A 15,529-nucleotide genomic window follows, 5' to 3' on the forward strand; every position below is an offset into this window, starting at 1 on the left:
TGGAAACCTTCCATGCATACGATACAAACACTTGATGGACCCATGACGGTCGGCATCGCAAAAACTTGGTTCTGAGCTTGCTCCGGTGATGGCGGTTCGTGGCTTTTGGGGATGGTAGTCGTGGTGGTGGCTTGGTGGTGATATTCCATGGTCAAAGATAAGTCAAGATCAAAGGAATGATCAATAACTGAGATCTGGTATTGGGCCATGAAAGAGAGATCTAGGTGTTGTTTCTGATAATCAAAGTCTATATATATAGAGGGAGAAAGAGACAAGATAGAGATAGATATCTGCGATTGACGTTTAAATCACCACCACCCCACCTGCTTCAAAACACACACACACACAAGTATTAGTTTAGTATTAGTTCATTAACAAACATCAAGGAGTAGTATTGATTTTTTTTAATGATTTTGTTTATTCTTTTCAAAAAAAAAAGTTAAAAGACAAACTACAAAATTGGTCCGTATGGTTTTGTAAAAACCATGGATAAGACCCAAAAAAAATTTCGATTTGCATGAAAAATCTAAAATCATAATTTTTTTTTTTTTTGTGATTTTGGTCCTGAAAAATTTGAAAGTACCGTTTTGCCTTTTTAACTCTTTTTTGTTGTATTTCTTCATATTTATTTTAATCTCTTACTAATTAAAAAGAAAATAATGGGCTCATCTCTCTCTCTCTCTGACATTTCAAATTCTTCATCTGTCTCACCTTCTCTCTTTATGCACATACACAGCCTGCGGACCAACTGTGAAGCTTGCTTCACATCGCCAACTGTGTGAACAATCATTGCCACCTATTGTCGTCGGTGCTTGCTTCGTTTCTGTAGTCTAATCGTCGTTTGCTCCATCTAACATCGTCGATAGTTCAATCAACTATTAAAAAATCCAGTCGACACTATCCCCTGCTTGCTTCTTCTGCCACCATGAACCACCCCAAAACTCATTGGGTTCACTTCGATTTGTACCATTCTCACTCTATTTTTCTCCTGTCTTCCCTGATTTCACATGAGCAAACCCTTCATTTTTTTTATTCGAAGTCACTCAATAAAATCACATATTTACTGTTATTTTGGGTTCTCGGAATCCTGATCACCATAGCTTAATCACTTTAGTTCTTCATCGTTGTCACTAATGTAGAGACTAAAATTCTCAAATGATTTTTCGAGTAAGAGAGAGGAGGGAACAGTGGGCCCTTTTTCGACTTCATGCTTTACTCTGGTTTTTCGAGAATCACTAAATAACTGACTGTAACGGTGGCAGTTTGATCATCGGGAGGCTGAGCAAAGGGGATACCAGTGATAGATTGGTGGAAGATTCTTGAAGATGAACTTTAAATCTAGGGCTTCATTGGAAAATTCAGAGAGAACATATGAAGGAGATGTTATAGATAAGGGACATTGTGTTGGATCTGTATGCCTATAAATCACTATTGAGTGACATTACTAATGACATATGATCCTATAGGGTCACACCTTTATCAAGTTGGTACTTATTGAAGATTTCTTATGTATTTGATGTTAATAAATAAATTCAACTCTTGTATTTAATTAGAGAAAATTATTGTTTTATGAAAACAATAATTTAAGAAGTAGAAAAATAGCCTTAATATGATAAGGTGTCATAAAATAAGTCATGTACAAAGTTTTGGAAACTTTGGTTGACCATGATTAAATCAGAGGCTTACTTTACCATGGTTAAAAGACTATTAGACAGTTTTTGTCCTCTTTAGGAGACATGGCCGAAAGTTGTAAGAAGGATGAAGATTACTTGTCAACCTCCAACATACTTTTGAATATAATGTTCAAAAGGCCATGCTTGGATGGGGTTATAAATAGAGGGTCTTATACATGGAGGATTCATAAGTTTTTGTTCTAAAATCTTCTTCCCTTTTTCTCTAAAAATGTAAGCTACAAAGAGTTTGGAGCTCTTTCCTCTTTTGAAGACATTACTAGCTTTTGGTGTTTACTTTGTGTCTTCCTTTTAGTGCTTAATTGTTTAAGAACTTAAGGCTTAAAGAACAAAGTTGTACAAGAAGAAATGCAGCAATTTTGGTACCTTATTATTGGTGGTGGATTATTTGTAGAGAAGATCAAGCTCCGTGTTCTTGCCATCTACTTCAACACCCCAAATCCGAGAGGGTCCAAAGGCTACAAAGGTTGTATTTTCCAAACACCCTATGGTTATTATAATATCTGTCTGGCCTCTTTAAAAGGATCCTGGCTTGTTTTGTTGTCACGCTTAAAATTTATAAGAAATTTTTAAAGTTTCCGTTGTCGGTTTTTGTGAAAAACTATTTATTTTACGCAACAAAAACCCTTCGGTGGTATAGAGCCATCTTTTAAATGTTAGAATGATTTTTTATGTTATTATAATCTTTGGTTTTTGGAAAACAACCATGAATTTCTTTTTGGCTAAAGAAATGTCCATATTTGTTTTCTTTGGCAACTTGCTGTTAAAAGTGCTTATTTTTTATATAACCAATTTTCGTGCATTTTAGTTATATAAAAGTTGTCTTAGTAAAAACAAATAGTTGTTTGTTGATATGTTGATATGTTTGTTATGTATAAACAAGCCATTATGACATTTGTGGTTGGTATTTATTTATTCATATGATGATCACTATCAGAAAAATAGTCTTTTACGACGTGCAATGCATGTCGTAAAATGCTCAGACCCTGTCATAACGAGAGACGACACGCTTTTGCACGTCGTCTATTTACGACGCGCATTTATGATGCGTATTTATGACACGCATTTACGAGGCGCAGTTATGACACGCAATGTGTATCAAGGAAGGCCCTGTCATAAAGGAAGACGATATGCATTTGTGTGTCGTAACCTTACGACACGCGTTTTTATAACATGCAATGCGTATCAAGGAAGGCCCTGTCATAAAGGAAGACGATATGCATTTGTGTGTCGTAACCTTACGACACGCGTTTTTATAACATGCAATGCGTATCAAGGAAGCCCCTGTCATAAAGGAAGACGACACGCATTTTTGCGTGTCATAATTTTAAATGTTTTTAAAATTATATATTTTTGATACATTTACTAATTTTCAAATTAAATAACACATTAAAAGTCTCATAATACAAAATAAAATACCATAAACAATAAAGATAATTCATTGCACTGGTATGTCAAATAAAAATAATCATTCAAATAGTAAGTAAATGTAACACATTGCTAATATTGCATAATAGTTATTATAGAAAACAAAACATGTACAACATTCAAAGAAACCCATGACTAAATTCTCCTTTGACAGTGTCCAGTATCTAAATGATGAAATCCCTATTTCGTATCAATAATAAACTTCAGATTCAAACAGGACAACTCACTTGTTATATATAATGACAATCAAACTATATTAAGCACAAACAAATTAACCACTGCACATGTTAAATGAAAAAAGTAAAGCATATGACAGTAAGCAATTAAAAAAAATAGAAAAACCTACCCGAGATTGAGAAAGAAAGGTTTGGTTCTGCTTCTTAGGTATTAGTATAATGGATGAGCGGAAAGACATGTATGATTCTGGCTATCCAAACATAATGGGCTCAATTTTTGGGTTTGACAAAAGAAAAGATTGCAAACTTTTTTGTCTGGTCTCAATGGACGTCAAAGTAGTACAAGTAAGCTATCTTCTGTTAATTATTATTTATAGGTGAGGTCCATTCTTGTCCCATCTATCACCTATTATGTTGTATCAAACACATCATGAAATGAGAGAAGACTAACCTGAACAAAATTAAGACGATTAGATGTACTTTCCATTTCTGAACCCAAATCCTCTATAATTTTCTCCTGCAATGGGAAATAAACAGCTAAGCTTATTTTTGGTGATCAAATAATATATCTATCTATCTATCTATCTATCTATGTGAATTGTGAAGTGTGAAGAAGAAAAAGAAGATGATATCCATGCATAAAGCAGATGTGCACCTGTGAAAGGAGTTCGTCATGTATGGTGAGCCCAACAAATCCGATCATTTCTACACTTGCACTTAGTTCATCTAACTCTTCATTTTGTTGTCTGTTGTACCATACATACAACAATTACATATTATTCACAAATACAGATTTATATATTTCAATTTTTATTATCATTAACACAATCTACTTTGAGCTTTTTTTTTCTTATTCATCTTTAGCATTGTACATTCAGCTTCTTATTAGGACCTTATCCTTTAGCTGTGTACGAAAAATGTTTTCCATTTGGATGACATTGTGGTAAAAATTTTAAAATAAAAATTTATAACACAAAGGAACGAAAGTAGGATGCTATAATAAAAATACATCATCATCCCTGGTCGTTTTTTTGGGTTCAAAAAACAATTTAAGAGGTTATAAATAGCAGGTAAAGGTATGCTAGATCAACCCATTGGACCTGCTTTTTAGGTATATCTATCAATAAAATATGAGTATAAATTTTTATACTCATCAAACTAAATCAAGAAAATCAAACAAAACACAAGAAAAAAATCAAGAAAACACACCTTGTGATGAATATTATTGTTGTTGTTGTTGTCCATATTGTTGTAAAGTAGACGCCTTCTTAGGAGTTGCAACACCAATTCTCATAGGTCGACTTGAACAATATTGACCATTCATTTCATTCATAGCTCTAGATGAAAACACTCTATTATAGTCATTAATGTAAAAGATGAAAACACTCTATTATATAGATTAACATTTACCATGTTGTCATTACTGTTCCTAGGAACATATTAGCTACAATTTTTTAAGTGAAGGCACTTTAGCTACCATGTGTTTGAGTTACGTCTACAGGTGGATTCACTGTAGGAGTAGTTGGTGTTTCTTGAGTGTATAAAGGCTCTGTGTGGGTTGTTTTGGTTCCTTCATTGTTATTTGCCTCATTCAATGCAGCAGGCATATTTACGACATTGGTGTCACTCTGATCAACTTGAATCTTGTTTGTTATAGAATGATTGAACTTAGACTTGATTATCTCTGACAAAATGTTCCCTGTTTCAGACTCTGCACAAGAATAAAGAAACAGTAACAATAATGTATGTGACTTTTGACTAGCAAAATGATATATATAGAAAGGTTAAGTACTAGGCACCAATATAACCAATATTCACAGTAAATTAACCAGTATTCACAATAAATTAATAATTTACCCTTAGTTAGTTGTAAATTTACTCTTTTAACCCGGAAAGTCTATCTGACCCAAAAATTAAATACAAAAAGAGTCCAAACTGAAACACTTTGCATATATGCTTTCACAACGTTTTGGTGGCCGCTCATGAATTAACTCCGTCTGTACGTAAATAGTGCATGCACTTAATTATTACTATATGTAGGAAGATAAAGAGAAAGAAGTGGAACTGGGTCAAGATTTAAGTCAAAATCTTGACTTTTTCAGTGAAATAGAAGTCAACAGGTCTCCAACACATAGGTATATAGATATGGCAGACCAATATAGGTTGGTGAAGAACCCCAATTGTTATCTGATTTTTTGGTATAAGAAAACTTTTAGTGTAAGCAAAGAAGTGTACACAACACACACACTGATCTTGATTTGATGTAAATATGAAAGCATATATAGTTGGTATTTTGTTTAGGTTTATAGAATAACTTTTAAAGACCAGTCTGTAACTAATTAAAGATGTCAATTTATTTGATATTGGTTCAAAATAGATGTGACATCAATGTACCATTTCTTATGTAATAAAACAACAATTTCTTAACTTTCTTGTGTATTTTTCTATTCATTAAGCTTAGCTGATTCCTATAGATGCACTAGTCCAACGAGTTAGGTGGGTAATTAATAGATTTTTACCTTCCAGGCTGCTTTCTATTAATTACATTGAGTTGACTGCAAACATTGTTATACTCATCAATGTATACCTGTCACAGTGCAAACCACAAAAGCATCAAAAAACCAACCAAGTATATTCCAAATATATAGTATCAAGTAAGTAATTTGTGCTTCAACAAGGAAAACAATAAGGATTTAAATAACATAGGAACCAATAAATACCAATTTTCCAAGAAACCTAATCCAAAATCAACATTTAAATTACAAGGGTAATTTGGTATTTTTAAGAACGGGAAACAGGGAAGATAAGGTACCTGTCTGCCATCAGGATGACCATATTTTTCAAAGTTCTCACGTGATATTGGATCTGTTAGAGTTTGATAACCCTACCTGTTAGAACCCAAATCATGTGATTTTAAAACTGATTAAACAAAATTTCAAGGTGAAGATCTATGAGGGATTGTCGCTAGGGGATACTTTCAAAGGAGGATATTGAGAAGATGGTTCAAGAAGTTGATAAGTATGAGTCTGAAGAAGAGGAGCACAAGAAGAATTTGGAGGCAAAGAATGCTTTGGAGAATTATGTGTACAACATGAGGAACGCAGTGAAAGATGAGACGATTGGTGAAAAGTTGACTCCAACATCATCTATTGCTTTTCTTTCCCATTACTGGATAGATAAACTTTCACAAATCTCTGTATACAAGATGTAAAAAAGTCAAATTAGACAAACCTTGAGAGTACTTCAAAATTTCTGAAGCAAGAATTAGTTACAACTAACAAAAAAAACATGCAATTGAAGAGTAGACGTGTAGAAATAGAATAGTAATTGATGATGAAATTGAAGAGTAGAAGTGTACACTTCTACTCTTCAAATAAGCATTAATATGAATCAACTGAAAGACATCATCATTACTAGCAAAAGAGCCTCCTTGAAACGAGTCACAAAAAACACAGAACTATAAGAGCGTGAGGTGAGATTTTGTGAACGAGAAACCCCAGTTCATCGATTCTCTTACATGAGAATTTTGGGATGTTGTGGCAAATCAATCTGGTTCATGGTAGTAATACCCCAATGTGACTACCTTCTCAATCTATCCATGCATCTCATTAGAACCCAGTGCGTTTCATCTGCCCTAGTTTATGCCTTTCTCAACTCACACTCAAATGGATAGAAGCTAGGAAATGCATTTCTTCATCTTCTTTGTCGGCTCTGGCAGTGAGGGTTAGAGGCGGTGGATGTGGATGAGGAACGCGGAGACAGAGACATAGATTGAAAGGAGATATAAGAGAACAAAATAGAGATACAAGAGGGGCGAGAGGAGAGTGGATTTTGTACTTTTCTGTTCCCCTCCTTCTCCCTACTTTCCTATTCTGATGATAAGCTCTGAAATGTTCTCTATTTACTTAAGATTGTCGAAGAAGGAGAAGAAGTGAGCCTAAGGTTGTCGGCAACGAATCGATTATAGAGAGCACGTAACGTGTGAGTAAGTGTTTGGATGTACTTCAAAAAAACCCAAGAAATTAATAGTGTAATAAGAAACGCGCGCTTGAGTAAAAATTATAAAGCGACATCTGTAGACGACACACACTTAAAATAAAAGCGCCTTTCGTGTTTGTAATTTTTTTATTGGACGCTAATTTTAGGGCACGCACAAATGTGTGTCCTCTATCCTTCAAATTTTGCGAAACTGACAATATTTTTTAGGGCACACGCAAATGTGTGTCCTCTATCAGCGCGTGTCATTGTTTGCGTGTCATTAAAGGGCTGTTTTCTAGTAGTAGATGTAATAGATAAATAGGTATTATTTCATTTGTTCATTTAATATGTAATAAATTAGTTTTATACTAGTTGTATTTTAATTTTATAAAATGTAACATGATGGAGCATGAAGTTCTTATGAAGACCTGGTGCCTTTTGAAGACCTTGAAGTGTCCTAATAAGTCATTTAGGAAATGACTTAATATTTGTTATGACTTGTGATGACTCACAATAAATATTACTAGAAAATGGTTTTGTTTATACATTTTAAAATGCATGCTTGTGATGTTTATTTTTGTTGCTATAAAATGTTGAAAATATGTTTTCCATGCTAAAACATTTTTAAAAAATTAACATCAAACTTGGAGTTTAGAGTTTTATATAAAAGTTTCAACATAAGATGTCAAAATTGATTTTTTGTTAAAAAAAAAGTTTTAAATATTTTAAAACTCTAAAGTAGCCAAACTTTTAAAGATATAAAAAGTTTAAAATATTTTTAAACTTAATCTAAACTCCATAACTTAATAATAAAAGGTTGTTTTATTAACAAAGTTAGAAACCAGTTCCAATCCGTATAACGTCGAGTTAAAATTTAATATAAATTTTAACCGGTAAAATTTTATATGAAATAAATTCCACTTTATGATTTTTTGGAACACTTTAAATGTATCATGAAATATTTTATGCATGAAATATTCATAATACAAAATGTTTTAAAATGCTAGAATAATAAAACATTGATAAAAGCCTTTATTTACAAAATTTCAAATCTATGCAATCCATTAAAAAATCGCTTGGGATTTTTGTGCGGTTCATGTGGATTTTAGGGTCACCTTATTCATATGAGTTGTCAAAAATAGTCAATGTGTTTTTCTATTTGCTTATGGGATAAAGGTAACCTAACGATTTGTGACATAAGACTCACTTGTTTTTTAAATGGATGATTTGATCAATTTCTTATGTGATAAAGGTCACCTAAGCATAAGAGTTTTGATGCATAGATGGGATGAACATGCCATATAAAAACAAAGTAATGTTTTTGGATCCCATAAATCTAAGAATTACACAAGAGTTGTAATTGGTTATCATAACCCACTAATCAACAAAATCATTTGAGTAGTGGGTCACCTCCTCAAGTTATTTTGAGTGATATGGATCTTAGCTTTTCAAAATTTAATTTGAAGGGTAATTATTTTTTAAAAGAATTCATATCGAAGATATTAAAATGAATTTTATTATTTTGTAGATGACTACCCCAACTGTAACCACCTCATCACTCATCATCCGATCCATCCTCGAAAAAGAAAAACTAAGTGGACCCAACTTTCTTGATTGGTTCAGACAACTGAGAATTGTCCTCAAGCTTGAGAAAAAGGACTATGTCCTTGATGAACCTATCCCAGAAGAGCTCCCAGCTAATGCTCCCAAAGCATCGAAAGATGATCGGGCGAAACATGTTAATGATTCAACTGAAGTAGCTTGCATCATGCTTGCAACTATGACTCCTGAACTTCAAAAAACTTTTGAGTTTCATGAAGCGTTTGAAATGATTGAACAACTGAGAGTCATGTTTCAAATTCAGGCTAAGAAAGAGAGGTTTGAGACCTTGAATGCTTTCATTGGTTGCAAGATAGCCGAAGGATCTTATGTGAGTGAACATGTACTCAAAATGAAAGCTTATGTTGAGCAACTTGCCTGCCTCAGATTCCCATTTGGGGATGAGCTAGCGACTGATGTGATCCTAGCCTCATTACCTAAGTCATTTAACCAATTTGTGATGAACTTCACAATGAATGATTGGGAGAAGAGAATTAATGAGCTTCATAACATGCTCAAAAATGTTAAGGAAAACATCAAGAAGTCTGGGAACAATCAAGTGTTGTTGATCCGTGAGGGTCAAATCTCCAAGAAGAAAACCGGTAATAATACCGGTAAGGGGAAAGACAAAGCTGCCAAGAAATGCAAGTTCATAGGAAAGGGTAAAGGGAAGCCTCCTTCCACTAACCCAACTCCTAAAACTAAACATGTTGCTCACGCTGATTGCTTTCATTGCAATGAAAAGGGACACTGGAAGCGCAACTGTCCCAAATACCTAAAGGAACTTAAGAATATCAAAACCAACCAGGTTGGCACCTCAGGTATATATGTGATTGAATTACATGCATTCTGTATTAATTCTTGGGTATTCGATATTGGAAGTAGTACTAACATCTGCAATGATTTGCAAGGACTAAGGAATGAGAGAGAACTAAGAGATGGCGATTTGGAACTTCATGTTGGCAATGGCAATCATGTAGCTATGAAAGCCATAGGACAATATCATCTTTTGCTTCCAAATGGACTTAATCTTATTTTGAATAATTGTTGTTATGTACCTACTATAAATAGGAATATTATCTCTACTTCTCACTTATATGAACAAGGTTTTCGTTATAAGTTTGACTTTGATTCTGAAAACATTTCTGTATTTAAAGATAATGTGTTCTATTTTGAGACTAGTCCCAAAAATGGAATATATGAAATCAATTTAAATGGTTCATACACAAAGGTAATTCAATGTTCAACTTAAATAAGATAACAAAGTTAGACTCAAATAAAACTTATTTATGGCATTGTTGACTTGGGCACATAAGTAAAAATCGCATTGCTAAGCTCCAAAAGGATGGGATCCTAGAGTCAACAGGCTCAAAGTTTTTTGATGTATGTGAATCATGTCTATATGGCAAGATGACCAAAGCTCTATTTACCGGTGTTGGTGAAAGAGCTTCAGATCTATTAGGACTCATACATACTAATGTATGTGGACCTTTTAGAACAATGACCAGAAGCGATGAAAGATACTTCATTACATTTACTAATGATTACAGTAGATTTGGATATGTGTATCTCATGAAACACATATATAAATCATTCGATGTATTCAAATTTTTCTAAAATGAAGTACAAAATCAACTTGGTAAAAAGATTAAAGCCATACGATCAGATCATGGTGGTGAACATCTAAGCTATAAGTTTGATGAACATATGAAGAAGTGTGGCATAGTATCACAACTCAATCCACCTGGAACACCTCAACATAATGGTGTCTCGAAAAGGATAAATCATACTCTACTTGATATGGTGTGATCAATGATGAGTCATACTTCCTTTCCACATTCATTTTGGGGTTATGCCATTGAAACCGCAGCCCAAATTGTAAACATGGTCCCAAATAAAAAGGTTAGTAAGACTCCTTACAAGTTATGGCATCAAAAGGTTCCATCAATGTATTTCTTACAGATATGGGGTTGTGAATCATATGTTAAAAGAGAAACTACTGACAAGTTTGACCCTAGATCTCATAAGTGTATCTTTGTGGGATATCCAAAAGAAACCGTCGATTATTACTTCTTTCGGAAAGATGAAAACCGGGTGTTCATAGCTCGTAAAGCAATGTTTCTTGAAACTGACTTTATCTCGCATAAAGTAAGTGGGAGCCCCATTGACCTCGAAGAAATTCGAGATACACAACCTTTACTTAAGAACGACAATCAACAAAACATTGTTGAACCTGAAATTATCATTCAGATGTTGGAAACCACACCAACTGTACGACGCTCTAGTAGAACTCGTCAGGAACCTAACAGATTTGGATTTATCATTCCTGAACAGGAAGTCTTCTTGATGGATCAATGTGATCCCATCAACTACAAGGTTGCTACTGCAGAACCAAGGTCTGAAAAATGGCTTGAAGCCATGAGAACTGAAATTCAATCCATGAATGACAATCAAGTATAGGACTTGGTTGGCTTGCCTCCTAACAGCAAGGCTATTGGAAACAAGTGGATCTTCAAGAAGAAGATCGACATGGGCGAAAAGGTACAAATTTTCAAAGCACGAATTGTCGCGAAAGGATATAGTCAAATTCAAGGTGTTGACTATGAAGATACCTTCTCGCCAATTTCTAAGAATAAATATATTATGATTATCATGGCCATAGCTGCATATTAGACTATGAGATATGGCACATGGATATCAAAACTACTTTCCTTAACGTATATCTTGAGGAAGATGTTTATATGGAACAACCTGAAGGTTTTATTAAGTCGGATAACCTAAAGAAGATGTGTAAACTAAATAAGTCCATTTATGGATTAAAACAAGCATCTAGGGTATGGTTGTTGGATAAGGTGTCTAAGTCCATAATTATTTCTGGTATGTACTTGACCCGGTTTGGCATGGTCCATTTGGGTTGCATGGCATCATGCATTTGGATAGACTAAAATGAGAGAAATAACACTTATGGTTTATTAATATATTATAAGTTCTAATATATTAATAGTATTATTTAATTATTATTGATCAAGAATTAATTTGGAATTAATTAAGTGATCAAAAGAAGACTAATTAAATATATGGGTTGCTTGTGTAAATCACTCATACTTGTATAATGGGCTAATGCTCCATGGATTATCAAGTTGGGTAAAACCCATAGGATGCTCCATGGTGTTTATTGAACGCATGGGTCATGGAAATGAAAGGTCATGACAATTAGGGTTTACATGGTGTAACCCTAATTGTAACACACTATATAAGGATCATTATGTTCACCAAAACTGGCACTTAAGCAAGAAAAGAAGAGGGCTAGCCGATTTCAAGTAGTGTGACATTTCTCTCAAAGTTTATTCCAAGTGCATTTGGTGTTGTATGATACATTTGAGGCATCACACTTGGGGTGATAGGCTCTCAAGGTTTTCAAGGAATCCAAACTACTACAAGGTATGTTTTCTAGTTAACTTTTATATTGAAAAGTTCCCCATGTATGCTAGATAGGATTTTGAACCATGGAAATCAATTTTGCATGTATCTTAGTCAAACATAGATCCAAGGTTTCTAGGGTTGCATGAACACCTTAGGAGTGTTAGAATGCTCAAACACCTTCAGTGGTATCAGAGCCTAGGCTTGTTTGTTTGATACTTGATGCAAATAGCTCAAAAGGTCAAAATACTTGTTGTCTGCACAGGAGACTCGCCGAGTCCATGGAGGGGACTCGACGAGTCCAAGCGTATCTGCAACCAACTCGACGAGTTAGTTCTTGCACTCAATGAGTTGGCCAGGCAGAGTGCAGATTTTCGATTTTTGCTGCAGGAAATGGACTAGAAACATTACCCTAAACTGTTTTGGTTTCTTAAAACTTGTTTTAGATGGTATAATGGTTGTTCTAATCCATTTACAATGGCTAATATCAAAATTTTCATGTTTATATGTGTTCATATGTTCTTGAAATTTTGATATGAATATTCATGTTCTTATGAGTTCTTGCAAGATCATAAGAGTTATGTGCTATTTATTGGTAGTTAATTCATGATCATGATGTGTTTTAAAGGATTCCATAACTTGTCCTCAAGTTATGGATAACCAAAAGTCACTTTGTAAAAAATTCATTAAAAGAACACATAAGTTACAAAAAAATGAAGAGTCATCATTTTTAATAAACAATAACTCATAAGTTATGAACTGAAAGGTTTTGTAAAGTTACAAAACTTGCCCTCAAGTTTTGGAACATGTAAAGTCATCTAGTAAACTTTAGTTCCAACGCCTAGAATTTTAAAAGTTAAAATTCAACCCTTATACTTTATAATATTATAAGTTAATAATATATATATGTATAAGATCAAATCATTTTACCATTAGTAGGCCTCATTCACGAAGTCGGTCTATAAGGGGGTATAAGGTTGTTGCCTATTAAATGGCAGCTTAATGGGTGTCCACTCTCACCCACCGCTTCCTTGATCGGTGGAGGGTCGTTAGCCAAACGGGTAGGACAATGACTTAAAAAATTATCATTAGAAGTATAACGATTATTATAAAGTAACTAAATGCTTTTATAAATTCCCAATCTTAGTTACTTTAGGAAAAATGTGAATAAGGTGCTAACCCATGAAATTACACTTTGCACTTTGATTAAGTCGTTAGTGGAGCGTGTGTGGTTAACCGGCACACTAACTTGGACTTAACAAGGTAGGAAAAGGGTGACTTAAGGTTTTTCATAGGTTGATGGAGCGCGTGTGGTTAACCGGCACATTGATTGAGTGAAAAACATTAAGGGTACCAAGTAATTTGCATGGTTACTTCACACCTTGTTTTGTGATCCTCGGCATCCCAGTCACAAAACATGAAGGGCACACTCGAGATTGAAACATGTCGTTGAAAATTTCAATGAATCTCAAAGAATCTAGGAGTTTCAAAAACCAGTTAAAACCTAATAATTTATGTTTCGTTTTTCATGGTGGAAATTGGTGAATCGTCATTCACTTACCTTTCAAATATGTAATAGCTTAGATTACGGCATCCTTCTTCTAAGTTATGATATATTGTGATTGGATCCTAGCCTTAATATTACATTTGGGTGTTTTATTAAGGACTATCCTTTTATCTAAACTAAACTTGTTTTCTTCTTTTCAGATGTCAACCAACAATGTTGCTTCTGGCTCAAACCCTACCGGCTCCTTCTCTCTCATGAACCTTTGTGGGAGAGTCATCTTTAATGGATCCAAATTTATGGATTGGATCAAGAACATCAGGATGGTCACTCGGTATGAGGACAACGAATATGTCCTCGACAAGGAGCTTAAGGTACCCGAGCCGTCTGCTTCTCCTAAGGAGGTCGCTGAATATGAGGAACATGAAAGAGATGCTACCAAAGTGGAATGCATCATGTTGGCTACTATGAAAGTCGAGCTCCAAAAGTCCTATGAGGACTACTATCCTTTTTTAGATGCACTAGGATTTGATGGACCGCTAGCATCAGAGTGCTCGTCAAGTGCGATATGAAATCATCTCCTCCATGATAACAACACGAATGAAGGATGGTGAACCCATCACGGGCCACATGCAGAAAATTCAAAGGAATGTGGACCGTTTGCTAAAGCTAAATGTGAACTTCCCCAAGGAGTTAGCAATAGATATCATTTTGCACTCCTTACCATCGTGTTATGATCAATTCTGCATGACATACCACATGAACAAGGAGGAAGTTACCCTCGGCAAGCTTCAAGGACTCCTAAAGACCGCTGAAATAGGTCTTAAAGGTAAGTCGGTTGTTACCACTCCTACTCCTACTCCAAACTCCACCCTTGTCCTGGCAATCGGGAAAGGTAGAGGGAAAAAGAGGAAGAACCCTTCGAAGGGTACCAAGGGTAAGACCCTTGATGGATCCTCTTCAAGTGGAACCAAGAAAGGTTTCGTCACTCCTTCTTCTGATCTAGAAGAGGTTGAATGCTTTTATTTCCATGAAAAGTCACATTGGAAGCGGAACTGCCCAAAGTACCAGCAAGATATTAAGGATGGGAAAGTGAAACCCACCCATGCAGGTATTTACACAATATAGTCTAATAACTCACCCTATTCTAACTCTTGGGTCCTTGATACAGGATGTGGAATTCACATATGTTCTGATTTGCAGGGACTAAGAAAAAGTGAGAATGTGGAGCATGGAAAGATAAACTTGATCATGGGGAATAGGAAAGTTTCACCTGTCACCAAGATTGGAGTTTATTCTTTGCAACTAAGTAGTGGGTTTACATTAGATATGAATAAATGTTGTTACTCGCCTGAAATGGCAAGAAATATTATTTCCTTTCATGTTTTGTATAAACAAGGGTTTACCTTTTCTTTTGATAATGAAGTTGGTGGAATAAATGCTTTCTTTAATAATGTTCTTTATTTTAAAGCATTACCTTGTGATGGTGTCTATGAAGTTGTGTCTGTTGTAGATAACCTAGGAAATAATGTGTTGTGTATTGATTCTTCTAATAATAATAACTTGGATAAAACATCATTATGGCATTGTCGTCTTGGACATGTAAGCAAGAAACGTATAGCCCAACTCCAAAAGGATGGAGTCTTAGAGTCATTTGACCTAAAGTCAGATGATAGTTTTGAATCATGCTTACTTAGAAAAATGACAAAGTCACCCTTTACTGGTTCCTGTGC

The 15,529-nt window shown here is 34.6% G+C and overlaps 1 protein-coding gene across 1 annotated transcript; it reads left to right on the plus strand.

The window, feature by feature from the left end:
* Nucleotides 1-6,293: 6,293 nt before the first annotated feature.
* On the plus strand, nucleotides 6,294-10,681 carry LOC145064005 (uncharacterized). The gene is made up of 3 exons (XM_079011536.1): nucleotides 6,294-6,491; nucleotides 8,802-10,103; nucleotides 10,520-10,681. Exons 1-3 carry the CDS (start codon nucleotides 6,294-6,296, stop codon nucleotides 10,679-10,681), a joined length of 1,662 nt encoding a protein of 553 aa, XP_078867662.1.
* The last annotated feature ends 4,848 nt before the right edge of the window (nucleotides 10,682-15,529 follow it).

The sequence above is a fragment of the Lactuca serriola genome, chromosome 7, assembly GCF_051521515.1.
Source record: "Lactuca serriola cultivar US96UC23 chromosome 7, Lser_US96UC23_V15, whole genome shotgun sequence".
Taxonomy (NCBI): domain Eukaryota; kingdom Viridiplantae; phylum Streptophyta; class Magnoliopsida; order Asterales; family Asteraceae; genus Lactuca; species Lactuca serriola.